General features: G+C 37.3%; 1 protein-coding gene across 1 annotated transcript; it reads left to right on the top strand.

Annotated features, from left to right (window-relative positions):
• Window positions 1-1,213: 1,213 nt before the first annotated feature.
• LOC122313622 (50S ribosomal protein L9) lies at window positions 1,214-12,097 on the top strand. The gene is made up of 6 exons (XM_043128782.1): window positions 1,214-1,573; window positions 2,028-2,195; window positions 2,292-2,426; window positions 3,069-3,179; window positions 4,351-4,455; window positions 11,698-12,097. The coding sequence occupies exons 2-6, from the start codon at window positions 2,052-2,054 to the stop codon at window positions 11,866-11,868; spliced, it is 666 nt and encodes a 221-aa protein (XP_042984716.1). The 5' UTR covers window positions 1,214-1,573; window positions 2,028-2,051; the 3' UTR covers window positions 11,869-12,097.
• The last annotated feature ends 4,133 nt before the right edge of the window (window positions 12,098-16,230 follow it).

Raw genomic sequence — 16,230 nt, forward strand, 5'->3', positions numbered from 1 at the left:
ATTTGGAAGAAAATTATGTTATCTTTTAATTAAAAAAGTATTTTTTAAAAACTAATATTTTTTCTTAAAATACCTTTTTATTTAAAAATAAAAAACTTGAATATTTTTATTTAGTCAAAAAACTCTCAAATGGAATATTATTAATTTGAATAATGATATTGTACTTTACAGCCTGTTTTAGTATTTCACAACCATTATAACAAGGTCATTCCATAAAAATAGGATTAAGATCTTTCTTTATGAATTTCAAGTTTTACATAACTAGCACCCATTTAAAATAGAATTCTAAAAAATGTTAGACATGCATAATTGGAAAAGATTATTGCAAAGAAGGCTGTTATAAATACAAAAAAATCTCACAAAATGATGTAGCATAATTCCACGTGATCATGAATTGACGTGACATAATTTTACGAAATGTTATACATGCGAGAGGGTGAGGGGAATGAAAAAATAATTTTGTGATGATGTGGTATTGTGCCACATCAATTTGAGGGATCTCTTTGTGTCTCTTTGTACTTTTTAGATGACAAGGGACCGAGTGGAATGAGACGAGATACACTCAAACTTGTCTTTGGACACACAAATCATTTGTCTGTACCAAATACACTGAGATGGTTTGTGTTTCAACTCTTATCCAAACCAGGTCTTATTGTTGAAAACATTATAAAACCATTAATAAATAAATAAATAAAAACTTATGGCTAAAATAAAGATAAAAATTAAATTTAACGTTTAGAAAAAAGGAGTTGATTTAGGGTTTAGGGAAAAAATTTATGGCTAAGACAAAAATAAAAATTAAATTTAGGGTTTAAAAAAGAAGGGTTTGATTTAGGGTTTAGGGAAAGAAAAATAAGGTTTAAGATCTCGATTGGTTACATAGAAGAGATGAGAAAAGATAAGATTCAAGTTGTAGATTGAATAAAATATTGTTAGAATATTATCTTTATTTTAAAATTTAAAAAAATTGAATTTTTTATTGAATTTTATGTAAAAATTTAAAAAAATTATAACTATTATATTAGATGAGATTAGATAAGATGAGGTGATTTGTGAAAATAAATGATATTTAAAATTCTAAAACTAAAGCAGCCCAGCGGCAGCCAAACCCAGCCCAAATTCAGGTTAAAACGGCGTGTTTGATCCATATAACCACCCAACCCAGCCCAAATGCCAGAAAACGGCTATAAAAATTTATAGGAAAACACGGCGCCGTTTAGCGTAGTCAGGGTTTCTAAATCACGGTGACACCGCGACCTCACTCTCAGGCCAATCTCTCCTCTCTGTGACTCCGTCTCTCTCTCTTCTGTCGCCGTGCGGCCGTCCCCGGAACCCCCCTATCGCGACCGCACTCGGCCCCACTCAGACCCGTCTCTCCCTTCTTACTCTCTCTCTCTTCTCCAGCCGTGCGGCCTTCCATTTACGCTTTCGCAGGTCCTAGAACTGCCCCTGCCCCTGCCCCTCGCCGTCGGCCACCACTGCCCCTCGCAGCCGGTTCCATCTCCCCTATCGGTTTCTTCTCTCTGTAGATTCCCTAGGCGTCCCCGTCGGTTCCTACTTCAGTCAACCCACGGTAATCTGCCCAGTCCCCTGAGATTGATTTCTTGTGTATGAGTTTTTTTATATGAGCTTGCTAATGACAAGGAAAACTTGTGGATGAGTTCTTTGAAATATTGCTTTGTAGATTTTCTGGCGAAATTTTCTGTTTTATGCCATTGCTTGTGAGCTGTAATGTAGGCATAGATTATCTTTGTTCCTTTTGCTTTTCATAGGTTCTCTTGAGATTATGTTTGTGAACTCTTATGGGGTGCCTGACATGTCCCCGAATGAGAACAATCCAGTTCACTTTAACGCTGTAAATGATGCAGAAACGAGACTATGGTTAGAAGGAAGGGCAGTCAAAAGTTGTTAACTGGCATGATTTGGTTGGTTTATGAAGACTATCGGGGAAAACAAAATTTAATTTTTGTGTTCTAATGTGATATGTGCTAAAGATTTTTGTTTTTGTTTTCTTTTTGGTGTTGTAGAAGGGATATAGATAAAGACTTTATATGGCTTACATGCAATATGGAAGAAATGCTCTTCGGAAGATTATTACAGACACTACCCTACAGAGGTCTGATCGTATGCTGAATCCATTGCTATATGCTTCTCAAGGGCTTCGATATAGGAAGTTGGAAGTCATTCTAACAACGGTGAGTAGAGAGATGTAAAGATTTTCCTGCATCTACTTTCCAATTTTTTTGTTGGTTGGATTTTTATTGACTGTTGCGTGGCATTGACAACCTCAGAGCATAGGGAAGCTTGGGAAAGCAGGGGAGACAGTGAAAGTTGCTCCGGGATATTTCCGCAACCACCTTATGCCTAAGTTGCTGGCAGTCCCAAATATTGAGAAATATGCTTTTCTTGTCAGGGAACAGCGCAAGGTTCTTTTCTGTTGCACAGATCTTATCAGTAGTTTTATGAATACTCACAGAAACGTGCACCTATGCAAATATGATCTTACATATGCAAATTTTGAATCTGTGTTAAGGATGGGATGTTATTGCACTTGTGAAACTGGTTGTAGTTGAATACTGCTAGTATAACATAATATCATGTTAGTGCCAGTACATATGCTCTTGTAACCTTAAGGTGACATTACTTCTAATGCACAATATATTAAGGGGTTGTTTGGAAGAGATTTCATTCCCAAACATCACTCAAACACAAACACTTTTCAATTTCAAATAATATTTTTATTCAATTTTTTCTCTCTTTTCCCAAAACCCAATAAAATAGCATAACTCAAACCATTTCACTACTATTCATAAATTTCTCATCTCATCTTATTCCCCAAGCAGGACTAAGTATCCCCTAAGTGTTCTTTCAGTATAGTCTTTCTCTTTCACAATTTTAGTGAAGTATGAGCTGATTGTTTATTTTAATTTTTCCCATATTATCTGCATGGCTGTAGATGTGACTTCTGACTTCAGATCAAAGTATCTTCCAAAAAATGACACAACAATGCCTTTCTTATGTTAGGTGATGTATTGCTGATTATATGCTTGTCATTTTATTTGCTTCAGATCTACCAACCTGAGGAGGAGGAAGAGGAAGTTAAAGTGGTTAAAGAGTCTAAGGAAGATAAGATGAAAGAATACGAGAAGGCTGCAAGACGTCTAGATAAATCTAAACTGGTTTGTGCCTAAACTCATTGCTATTAAAATCAGGATACTTTGGTGTTCTAATTTGGGTATCATATTTACCCACCGGTGGGTAGCCCAAGTGGTAAGGGCGAACTTGTGTGCATGAGCCCCATGTCACAGGTTCGATTTCCCCAAGGATCAAACTGCGATTTAAGTGGGAGGCCATGGCAGTGGGCTTCTGTGCTAGTCTTCCCGGGGCTTAGGTTCCATGGGTGAGTCCTAAGGGCTCACGGTGGTTCTCCCGTCATTAAAAAAAAAAAAAAAAAAATGGGTATCATTTTTGAAGACCCTAAAAGTACCTAGTAAAAATATTACATGTACATCATGTTGTGTTATGTTCATCAAGTTATATATCTAATTTGTATCATATTTGAAGACCCTAAAAGCAACTGGTAAAAATATTATATGTACATCATGTTGTGTTATGCTCATAAAGTTATGTAAGTTTTTAAATGGATATACTATGATAGGAATAATACGCTGGCTTGAGTGAATATATGAGGATGGTGAATGAGATCCTACGTTCCTTAGGAAGAAAAGGTCTTGCAATTTATAATGGTTCCAATTGTCACATTGGAGTATTAAGTGTAGATGTGGCTTGGACTTTCCTTTGCTCATCAGAGATTTTAGCGTGGAATGATAATACCTTGGTTTGAGTGAGTATAGGAGGGTGGTGAATGAGATCCCCCCTTGACTAGGGGGGAGAAGTTCTTTCCATTTATAATGGTTTCAAGGAGTTCCAATTATAACATTGATAATTGGGGAATAAGACCTATCAAAAAAAAAAAAAAAAAAAAAAACATTGATAAGTTCTATTGGGGAATAAACCCAAATGTGGCCTAGGCTTTCCCTGAGTCATTAGAGTAGGGCAAAACTCATCCTTGCCATTTTACTATGCTAATATAGTAGAAGAGATAGATTCTTCTACTCTGCTAGTTTAAGATAAATTTCATGATTGTGTACCTTGTGCTTGATCGATTTATATAGATAATTTGAATCTATAAATAATGTAATGTTGGAGAGAATAGGTGCACATCCATCAAAGTTGATAGGCTGACGTCCGATCTCAGGTTGTTCTATCATTAAAAAGTAACTTGTGAATGTCTTTGATTGAGTGCACTTACATTAGATTTCTGTATGTAACTTGTCTAAGATTTTGCAGGTATTGCGGAGATTGATCAATGTTGATAAATTTCGTTCGCGTGCCACAAAAGACGAGCCTATAGAATTGCGTTCCCCTGTAACAAAGGATGATATCATAGCTGAGGTTTGGCTTTTATTCTACGTGTTTGATAATTGAATAGAAATTAGGGCAACTTATGGATCTTCCCCAACTAATCGGGTGGCCACATGTATTCCTTTTCCTTATTCTATCCTATCTAAAATCACATCTTATGCTACCTCCTTAATAACACATCCTTTTGCATCTCTCTCACCAACATATTTCAACTCTCCTTCCATCTCCTTTCATTCCTTAACTTAACCTCTAACACTCTTTCTCATCAGTGTATTAATCAATGTCTAGAGCACTCTAGATCGAGTTTTAGAAGGCTGGTGATTGAGGTTATACACTGCCTAGGAGGTAGAACTTCTTGCATGTTATAATAGTATTAAGGAGCTCCAATTGTATCCTTAGCTCATATATAACTTGGTATTATCAGATATGGTTTGGAAGCAGAAACAAAAGTTTTCCGATATTTCAGAGGTTAATGATTTTGTATCGGTGCCGATACCCGAGTCGACGGTCCCAGTTCTGGCACAGAAAAGTTCGACGGAAACTTTTGACTATTCTGGTGGTGTAGTGGCAGTGTCTCGGGTGGCGGAAAATGAGGAGGGTGAAATCGTTGAGAAATCTGAAGGTTGTGCAACGGCTTTGGTTCCTATTGGCAACGAGAAAAATCTGGTGGATGCTGGATGCTGGCACTAGTTTGTTGAAGTAGGTCTTGGCTATCGAGGGGAGTCGACAGTGGGAGATGGATGCAGATTTTGAGGTAGAAACTGAGATTGGATTGAATGTTATGGATGAGACTTTACAGTGGGGAAGTTTTTCCAAGAATGAGAGTATGGATTCTATTACACAGATGGATGAACTTGAAGAAACTAGTGTTGAGGAGGAGTTGGGTAGTCTGATGCTTTTACGGATGCTTCCCCCTCAGCTTGCTTCCAAGGAAATCTCAGATTGGGTGTTAAAAAAAGTGGAGGAGTTACAGGTATGTGTGGGAATATCATTTGAAGGGTTTGAAGAACAATTTAAGGCTCTACTAGTAGCGATAGAAGCTGGTTTTTCCACAGCCATGAAATCAGCTGTGAGGAAGGAGAGAGAGTTAAAACGTTTGCAATGCTCTATTAATTATGATAACAAGGAGGGAACTATGGGGAGGGACAGAGTAAAAGGGAGGGATTTTCTTGTGTTAATGAAGCCTAAAATTTTGTCTTGGAATGTAAGGAGGATCAATGACGTTAATAAATGTCTTCGTTAGATCTCTCATTTGTTGTTGGAAGGTTGATGTTGTTCGCCTCCAAGAAACCAAATTGAAGTTTGTTGATAGTAGTATTGTTCGTAGTTTGTGGAGATGTAATGTTAGTTGGATCTACTTAGCTTCTTTGGGGGGCTTCAGGTAGTGTATTGGTGATGTGGGATAAGAGAGTTGTTGAGTTGGTGGAGGATTGTGTTGGAATTTTCTTGGTGGCTTGTGTTTTAAAAAATATAGATGATGGATGGATGGATTTGGGCTTTGGCAAGTGTTTATGGGCCAAACAGGGATTGGGATAGATACATGTTATGGGATGAATTGTCAGGTTTGTACTACTTGTGGGATTTGCCTTGGTGCATATGTGGGGATTTTAACATAACTTGTTTCCCAAGTGAGAGGGAGGTAATTCATCTATGTCTTCAGCCATGGAGAATTTTTCTCAGTTGATTTTTAATTTGGAATTGTTGGATCTGCCTTTGGTTTGGGTTTTTGTTTTTTTTGTTTTGTTGGGGAGGGGAGGTGGATATACGTGATCTCTATAATAGTAGAGGAGGTTTAAGGCTAGACAGATTCTTGGTCTCTTCTTCTTGGGAGACCCATTATCTGGAGGTACGTAAAAAAAGAATGCCCAGGGTATGTTCTGATCACTTTCCCATTTTACTTGATTGTGGGGGTATTAGTGAGGGTAGACGTTATTTTAAATTTGAGAATACGTGGCTTAAAGTTGAGGGTTTGTAGAGGATGTGAGAAGTTGGTGGCACTCTTATCATTTTGCAGGGACTTCTAGCTTTGTTTTGGCAAGTAAACTCAGAGCTTTGAAGGCTGATTTGAAGAAGTGGAATAAGAAAGTTTTTGGGAATGTAGAGCAGCAGAAAAAACCTCTTTATGAGGAGCTACAGGCCTTGGAGGTTGAGGGGGAAAGTGAGGAATCATTGTTAAGAAAGAAAGAATTGGTGTTACAACTCGAGAGTGTACTTTTGTTGGAAGAAATTTCTTGGAGGCAGAAATCGAGAGTTCTACGACTTAAAGAGGGGGATAAGTGCGCTAGTTTCTTTCATAAAATGGCTAACTCTTATAGGCGCAACAATGCTATAGAGATGATTAAAGTCGATAATAATGTGCTCTCTACACCCGATGAGATTCAAGATCATGTTGTGCAGTTTTATGGTACTCTTCTAACTGAGACAGAGGATTGGAGACCTAAAGTTGATGGTCCAAATCTTGAGGCTGTGGATTCTTTTACAGCAACCTGGCTTGAGAAGCCGTTTGAAGAGGTTGAGCTGTATCGGGTGGGTGGTTTGTGGGATGAGAAGAAACAAAGCTCCTGGCCTGGATGGGTTTTCTATGGCTTTCTTTCAAGATTGCTGGGAGATAGTGCGATAGGAGGTAATGCAGGTTCTTCAAGAATTTTATGATTTTCCAAAGTTTGAGAAGTCATTGAATGCCACTTTTATTGCTCTAATCCCTAAGAGCGTGGGTGCTTCGAAGTTGAAGGATTTTCGTCCCATTAGTTTGGTTAGTGGAATTTATTAGATAATTTCAAAGGTTTTGGCAAATCGAATGAGCAAGGTGATGGATGAGATTATTTCTAAACCCCAAAATGCCTTTGTTAGAGGCTGACAATCATTGATTATGTGCTGATTGCGAATGAGTGTTTAGATAGTCGGTTGCAAGAAGGTGTTCCGGGTGTTCTTTGTAAGCTGGACATGGAAAAGGCATACGATCACGTAAATTAGGATTTTCTCTTCTACATGCTTAGAAGATGTGGTTTTGGTGACAGGTGGTGTGGTTGCATTAGACATTTTATTTTGACTGCTCGGTTTTCAGTTTTAGTTAATGGGCAGCCTTGTGGTTTTTTTCAGAGTTCAAGAGGATAGAGACGGGAGGATCGTTATCCCCATTTTTGTTTGTTCTTGTTATGGAGGCTTTGAGCCTTATGGTGGAGGCCATGTTAAGAGGAGGTTTTATTTCAGGTTTTTCGATGGGTAATAATAATGGCTTTACTTTTATATCACATTTACTTCTTGCTGGGGATACTCTCATTTTTTGTGATGCTGTTGGGGAACAGATTCAAGCATTGAGGGCTGTCTTGTTATGTTTTCAAGCCGTCTCCAGGTTAAAGGTGAATTTGGGTAAATCAGAGCTGGTCCTGGTGGGAGATGTGCATAATATTAATAATTTGGCGGATTTATTGGGATGTAGAGTTGCTTCTTTGCCCATTAAATATCTAGGCCTGCTGGTGGGGGCATCGTTCAAGGCAAAGTATGTTTGGGATGGGGTGGTTGAGAAGATTGAGAAAAGGTTGGCGGCGTGGAAAATGTTGTATTTATCACAAGGGGGTAGAATCAACCTTATAAAGAGTATTCTTTCTAATATCCCAATGTACTTTCTTTCTTTGTTTCCTTTACCAGTAGGTGTGGCTAATTGTATTGAAAAGTTGTATAGAGCTTTTTTGTGGGGAGGTTTGGGAGAGGAGAATAAAATTCCTTTAGTAAACTGGAAAAATAGTTTGCTGTCCAATTACTGATGGAGGCTTGGGGGTTCATAATTTGTGTAGTTTTAACAAGGTGTTGTTGGGGAAGTGGTTGTGGAGATTTCGTTAGGAAAAGGGAGTAATGTGGTGGGGGGTGATTGTCCGGAAGAATGGAAGTGATTGGGGGGGTTGGTAAACTAAGGAGAGTAGGGGGACTTATGGTGTAAGTTTATGGAAATTTATTAGAAAAGGATGGGATAATTTTGTGAAACAAGTCAATTTTGTGGTAGGTGATGGTTCAAGAGTTCGATTCTGGTTTGATGTTTGGTGTGGTGAGACTGCACTGTTTACAGCTTTTCCAGCTTTTTTCAGATTGGCTGTTAATCAGCAGGCCTCAATTTCCAAGTTGATGAGTCACTCTAATCAAGATGTGCATTGGGATGTCAGTTTTTTCAGACCTGTTCGGGATTGGGAAATTGAGGAGGTTAAATTTTTTCAGGTTGTTGTATTCAATGGTTATTAGATGACATGAGAGGGATCAAATGTACTGGAGATACATAGTATCTAAAAAGTTTTCTGTTAGATCATATTATAAGACATTGTACAATCAGCATAACATCTCTTTTCCTTGGAAGAGTATATGAAAGGTTCATGTTCAGTCAAAGGTTGCTTTTTTTGTTTGGACAGCAGCAATCGGGAACATTCAGACAATTGACAATTTGAGAAAGCGTGGTATGATTGTTTTGGAGTGGTGCTTCATGTGTAAGAAAGCTGCGGAATCAGTGGACCATCTACTTATACATTGTGATATGGCTAAAGGGTTATGGGATGGTGTGTTTAGAAGATCCAGACTGTGCTGGGTTATGCCAAAATCAGTGGTAGACTTGCATGTTGGTCTAGACTTCATTCTTGCTGCAGCTGCATGGAAGATGATTCATTTGTTGAGAGTAGGCCTGAGCTCCAACTCCGACGGAGTCGTAGGAGTGTCTTCCGACCTCTGACTGATGTTGGAGGCAAAATTTGGCTCCAACTCCGACTCTGAACAGAGGTCAGAGTTCGGAACGCCGATCGAAGCTCCTATCGGAGTTCCTATTTTGTAAAGTTGCATAATTTCATTCTAAGTAATCACGATCACCATAAGAGGCAGAGGGAGAGAGGATCGAAATGTTAGAAAAAAGAAAACTTTGCAAGGCTTGGGCTGGAACTCGAAGTAGTGCTCCTCGTTGGACATGGCTCCTACGCAGGAGATGGGGAGAGATTGAGAAAAATAGAGAGAATGGACATGCCTTCGAGTTTGCAAGATGTAGAACTGAGAAAAATAGAGAGAATGGGTGCTGCACAAAGATGCAGAAATGAGAGAGAGAATTGATCGTGGGTTTGTGGAACAATTATTTTAAAAAAGCTTCCAAACTCCAAAGAATGGGCGCTGCACAAAGATAGAGAAATGATAGAGAAATGAGAGAGGGTTGGGGAACATTTGTTCAAAAAGCTTCCAAATTTCACGTGGGGGGAGTCAGGACTACTCCACTGATGGTTTGGTTTTACTCTTTAATATTTTATTAATTTTAGTCTAGAACATTTGTTCATGGGACTACACTCCAATATTTTTACTTTATTGATTTTATTCTCAAAAACCATTTGGTCACTTGGGTCGTTGGGGGGGCTCGAACTCCAGTAATGGAGTTTAATAAAAACATTAATGACCATTAGGCCAATGAAACATCCTTTATATATATTGTAATATTAAATATATTAAGTATATCTATCAGAGTTCGGAGTAAATTTGAACTCCGACTCCGAACTCCGAAAATATTTTCGGAACTACTCCGATTCCGACTCTGATGTCCGAACACTCTGACTCCATCGAAGTCGGAATAGGAGTGGAGATCGGACGGAATCCGAATAATCGGAGATTTGCACAGCCCTAGTTGAGAGGTGTCTTAATAATAGGGAACACAATGTAGATGAATTCTAGAAATTTTTTATGTGTTCCTTGTTTAGTTGGTTTTCAGCTATTGTACTTAATGGAAGGGCAGTCCATGAGTTTTTGTTCTTGTTGTTCTAGTATTAGAATGTATTTAGGTGTTTCTTTTATATACTTCTTGTGTACATGGGCTTCGCCTATTTGATGAATAAAATCTTTACTTATAAAAAAAATAGGAAAACTATAGTTGCAAGCACAATTGTGCACTAATCTGTGCACCAATGTGATGTGATTGATCAAAAAGTAGATTTTATTGAAAACAGTGTTAATTTAAATTTTAAGTATGAATAAATCAGTATTGGTGCACAGATTAGTGCGCGACTGTGCTTGTATGTAGCAAAACTCAAAAAGATAACTAGGTATTTCTCAGGTTGTTACAAATGGTATCAAGGCTAGTCTCTAATTTGAAGCGAGACTTGAGCTTTTCCATCTCTTGAATGACCTAACCAGTGATTTGAGTGGAGGAGTTTGTAATAGCCTGAATTGAGTATAAGGATGGTAGTGAATAAGATCTCAATATTTGCAGTTTATAATGAGTCAAATGAGCTCTAACTACAACCTTGACGAATCTATTTTAGTATAAGCCCACATGTGGCTCGGCCTTCCTTTGGTTCGTCACAGTTTCTCTTTTACATGCACAAACCAACTTTAGTGACTCTCCTCCATCTTTTCCAAACCTGGGAGCCACCCATACCCTTTGAAGGGATGCCTTCACTCTTTATTTTATTATTCCTACTTTCACTCATCCATCGCAGGGTTCTCATTTTGATCAAGCTGAATTCATTAACATATTGCTTCTTAACAAACTTAGCATTCTATACCAAAGAACATGGCTGGTCTTAAGCTTAATAAGCTATTTCTGTGGGAGTAATCATTAGTTTCCTCTTAAATTTGAGTAGCATTTTCATTTGAGGGCCCTGTAATTGGTTTAATGAACTTATCAAAAGACACAGTTTGATTCTTCAGACATATGGCTAACATTTTGTTGTCAATAGCTATAAGCTGGTAATTATCTAGAGTGGAAAAGGATCCATCCAAACTTGAAGGCCTCAAGTGAGAGAGCGATAGACACACGAAGAGAGCCTACAACATTTACTGCTGTACGTGTGGATTTTTAAGACAATATTAAATGTTTAATAAATGTTGTAGGGCTCACTTCATGTCTACCTCTATCGTAGTCAAGGCCCTCAAGTTATCAGAGAAAGGTATAATACTTCTTGTAACTTACCTATAAAAAAACCTACAGAAAAAGATAATGTAATTTGATCACACTCAGCTTTTGACCTACAAAGTACACTAAGGTATTTTCCTTTTTTCCGTGGATAAGATCTGATTATTGAGATTACAAGATACACATTTACTGATTAAAGGTGTTTGTGGAGGTTTCGAGTACATGGATTTAAAATGTTTCTTCTAAAGACCCTTTTCAGTGTGGCTAGTTTTTAAGTTTTGGAATGGAATGAAGTTACCCTATAAATATCTGGGATAAAAATCGGGGACAGCTGTTTTATTCTCTAGGTCTATTAATCCCCACTTTTTCTTATTTTTCCCACTGATACATATTCTTTGCCATTTCAGGTGGAAAGGCAGCTTTCTGTGCGAATTGGGCCTGAAAACCTGCATCTACCTTCTCCTTTGACTACTTTTGGTGAGTTTGAGGTGCCACTACGCTTGCCGAAGTCTATCCCATTGCCGGAGGGGAAGGTTCAGTGGACTCTAGATGTTAAAATCCGGGGAAAGGGTAAATAGGATCAAATTTTGGCAAGTATGTGATTAATCGTTGTGGTGGTCAAGCTTTGAATTTGAAAAGACAGTCCAAAAGTTGATATGTGATCATGACAGAGGCCCTTTTTTTCCTCAGTTGCGAGTTCTGCTGCCAAATGATAAAACAATGTTCTCTGATTATTTTTTCGGTCCCATTGGAATCTTTAAAGAGTAATAGAGCATTGATTTTGAACGGGAAAGGCTTATTTTGAAATGCAGCTCTCTTTTGCCTCGCGTGGATGATTTGAAACTCAACTTTTCTGCCTTTATGAACCCCTTTTATCACTGATCTATCTATTATTGCATTTAGCAATGTTATCCCTTTGTAATCTATGAAAAAGTTTACATATATACAACGCCATTTCACTCGAAATGATAGTACCTATCAATTTTCAAATTTATTTTTTAAAACAATGCTAAATAATCTTAAGAATGACGGAAAATGTCACATTTATAAAGTTTTGAAAATTAATTAGTTAAATGAATCAGGTGGATCATAACATATTAGAATTACTTACATAAACACCCAATTTAATTGATATAGGATTCTATAATAAGATAAGCAGCGAAATTCCTAATACATGTAATTTCACTTGAAGATCCGACCAAATTCTTCTTTTTAACCCTTAAATCCCATAATCCATTTGAAGACTTTCAAGAGATCTCATTACATTGAAATAATAATAGAGACGTAATTTTCATACAACCATCTCGGGGTCAGTCTATGTAGTATAGGACTGTTCTGACAGAGTAAGGTTTGCTTCAACACTCGGTGCATTTCATTGATGATTCTATCATATATTTATACAAGCAAAAGGTAATAAAAGTTGGTTACAAGAGAAAAACAAATACAATTGTCTACAGCTCATTCTAGAATATTATTTTCTTGTACATTTGCCTTAGCACTATCATCTATTGTAACATACCCTCTCAAGTCCAATGGGGTGGACAGCACTTTGAGACTTGTCCAAAATCTGAAGAATTGTTCCTGAAACCAGTGGCTTTGTAAAGACATCTGCTAGCTGATCTTGTGAATTAATATAGGAAACATGAAGTGTATTGGCAGCAACTCGATCAAGGACAAAGTGGAAATCAATGTCTATGTGTTTGGTTTTTGAGTGGTAAACTGGATTTGCAGTCAAATAGGTGGCCCAAAGGTTGTCACATCACAAGGTTGGGGCCTTGGATAAGGAAATACCAAGCTCACGAATTAGAGTTTGTATCCAGATCACCTCAACAGCAGCTTAAGCTAGAGACTTGTATCAGCTTTCGTGCTTGATCGTGCAACTGTCCTTTGTTTTTTTGAGTCCAAGGAGAAGATTTTTTCCAAGAAAAATGAAGAATCCTCTAGTAGAACAACGACCATCTACGCATACTACTCAGTCCACATCAGAGTATGCATTCAAAGTGAATGAAGAAGTGTTTGAGAAGCATAGGCCAAAATTGATGGTGGCTTTGAGATACCGAAGTATTCTCTTTACTGCAGCCTAGTGGGATTGTGTTTGGTAAGTGCATGAACTGACATACTTTGTTTACGGAAAATAAGATGTTAGGTCTTGTGAAGGAGAGATATTGCAGACCTCCTACAATGCTACGGAAGTGATGATCATCTTCATAGCTTGGAGAGTCAAATTTGGACAGCTTAAGGGAAGCAGTCGTAAGAGATGACATAGGCTTCGTAGGAAGCATTTTGGTTCTAGTGAAAAGGTATTTAATGTATTTACATTGAGACATTAGGAGACCGTTCTTTAAGTAGTCAACTTCTAATCCAAGAAAAAAAGACAAGGGGCCAAGGTCTTTTATTGGAAAGGCCACACCCAAGGCAGAGATAAAGGAGTTAATGGCAAAGGAAGATGAGGATGTGATTACTATATCATCTACATAAATTAAGAGGTAGATGAATGTATCACCATGGTTAAAGATAAACAAGGAGGGATTGACTTTGGAGGCAGTAAAACCATAGCCTACTAACTATGAAGTCAATTGAGCAAACCAAGCCCTTGGGCCTGCTTAAGGCCATAGATGACCTTATGAAATTGACATACATAATTGGGATGAACATAGTCAATATAACCTTGAGGTTGTTGTATAAAGACAATATCAATTAATGAACCATGAAGGAAAGCGTTGTCGATATGAACCTGTCGCAAGGGTCGTCCTTGAGCTATAGCAATGGCAAGGATCAAACAGATGGTGGGTGACTTGGCAACATGGCTAAATGTTTCATCATAGTTGATCCCAGCCTGTTGATGGTAGCCTTTGGCAACCAATCTCACTTTCATCTTTCAATGGAGTCGTCCGCCTTCAACTTTTTTCAGTAGACCCACCTGCTTCCAAGAATGTTAGAAAGGGGTGTGGGTGGAACTAAAGTCTAAGTATGGTTTTGGGTTAGAGCAAAAAACTCATTGGACATGGAATTTCGTCAGTCAGGAAATTTAGAGGCCATGGAAAAGCTTATTGGTGTGTCTGGTGAAGTAGCAGTGGTGGTGAAACAATTTTGTGATGGGTATGGGACAGTACCATATGTGACAATGCGAGGACAGGAAGAGTGTGGGCTAGCACATGTAATGATAGGGGAATGATGAGGAACTAATTAGGGGTGTACAAAATTCCGACTCTTTGGATTTGGACTCCGACAAAATCAGAGGGTTCGGAAATTGGAGTAATTATGATTCCTTAACAGAAGTCGGAGTCAGAATCGATAACCCATCGGTTCTGAATTCCGACTTCGAATTTCGATTTTTTTTTTTTAAGATCCAAATATAAAACGATGTCGTTTTGCATCCGGATTTTTCCCAACTATTGACTGGAATAGTGTCGTTCCATTTAAATGGGAATGACGCCGTTTTGAATATACGACTAAATGTCGTAGGTCAACTTGGTCTGCTCTTTCTTCCTCGCTCGATCATCTCTCTCTCAGAAGCTCTCAACATCTCATAGTGACACAGACTTATCATGCCCTCTCACGCCGCACAACGCCACAGCCCACGACCAAGCAGGATTCTACAGTGGATTGCCAAAGGTCACCATCGCCACAGTGCCAAAATCCTCCCACTTTTTCCCAATTGGTAATTTTAAATTTTGGAGTTCTAAATTTAGGAATTTACTTTGAGTTTTTTTATATTATTTCTTATTCAAATTGGAAATTGGATTGTGTATTATATCTAATTCTGTGAACAAAATCATGTGAATGTATTGAGGAAAAGCGGGTTATGATGTTTTCACCCTTAAAGTTTGTGATTTTGGACTTTGAACGCTACCTATTTGTGGAAATGTTGCAAACAAAAAAAAAAATACAAAAAAGTCTCGTTTGCAACCATCTCAAGGACTCAAATCATGCTCATTGCTCCATACAATTCTTTTTTTTTTTTTTTTGAAGAGGTGTTGAATAAATTATACACTTTGTATATCCAAGTAATTATTTGGAGTTCTCTCATTGATCTTTATTATATCAAAATTGACACATATATACATCCAAACTACTAAAATTTAATAGTTTACACCTTCATTTAATTATAACTGATAGATGAAAAATAAAAATAAAAAATATTGCATTTTTTTTTTTTTTTGGTTTCTATTGTAAAAAAGGTTGATTCAGTTTTAACTTTTGGAGCTAATTCTTTAAGATAGCATGCACTAGTCTATATAGGCAGAGTGATCATATATAATAAAAGTAAGACCCGTAAACCACAAAACTGCTTGCTATTTGAATATATTACGCACTAAAACAAGCAAATATCTAATCTTTACAATATTTCAATTCAGTATTAAATAATGTGGGGTCTAACATCCGGATGGAGGATACTAACATCTAACATCTCTCTCGTATTCTTTTTTATTAAAAAATAAATAAATAAATAGAGAGAAAAATGAGTAACCAATTATGGGATCGTAAATACATAAAATTAATATTTAAAATTTATATATATATATATATATAAACGGGCCCCAAACAATGAAAATGAAAGGAAAGAAGGCTATCCTTGGATGAAAACTCTCTTATACATGTTTGCTATGGCCTATGGTGTGTACCAGGGCATGCAGCTCATCTACAGTATCCCACCCAAAGAACACTGTTTTCCTATCAATCATCCATCTAAATGTGACATTCTTCGATTACTAATTATAATTGATTAAATATAGATGAAACTATGTACCTATTCAATATTGATATTAATAATAAAGTACCTAGTTATGATTATTTGAATATGTTTACTAATTATACATATTTATGGCATTTAAGATTGAGTCATGTAAATAAAACTAAAATAATCAGAATGCGTAAAAGTAGATTAATATCACAAATAAATTCAGATGATTTTGATGTGTGTCAACCATATATCAAAT

Source organism: Carya illinoinensis, chromosome 6 (assembly GCF_018687715.1).
Source record: "Carya illinoinensis cultivar Pawnee chromosome 6, C.illinoinensisPawnee_v1, whole genome shotgun sequence".
In the NCBI taxonomy this organism is placed as follows: Eukaryota; Viridiplantae; Streptophyta; class Magnoliopsida; order Fagales; family Juglandaceae; genus Carya; species Carya illinoinensis.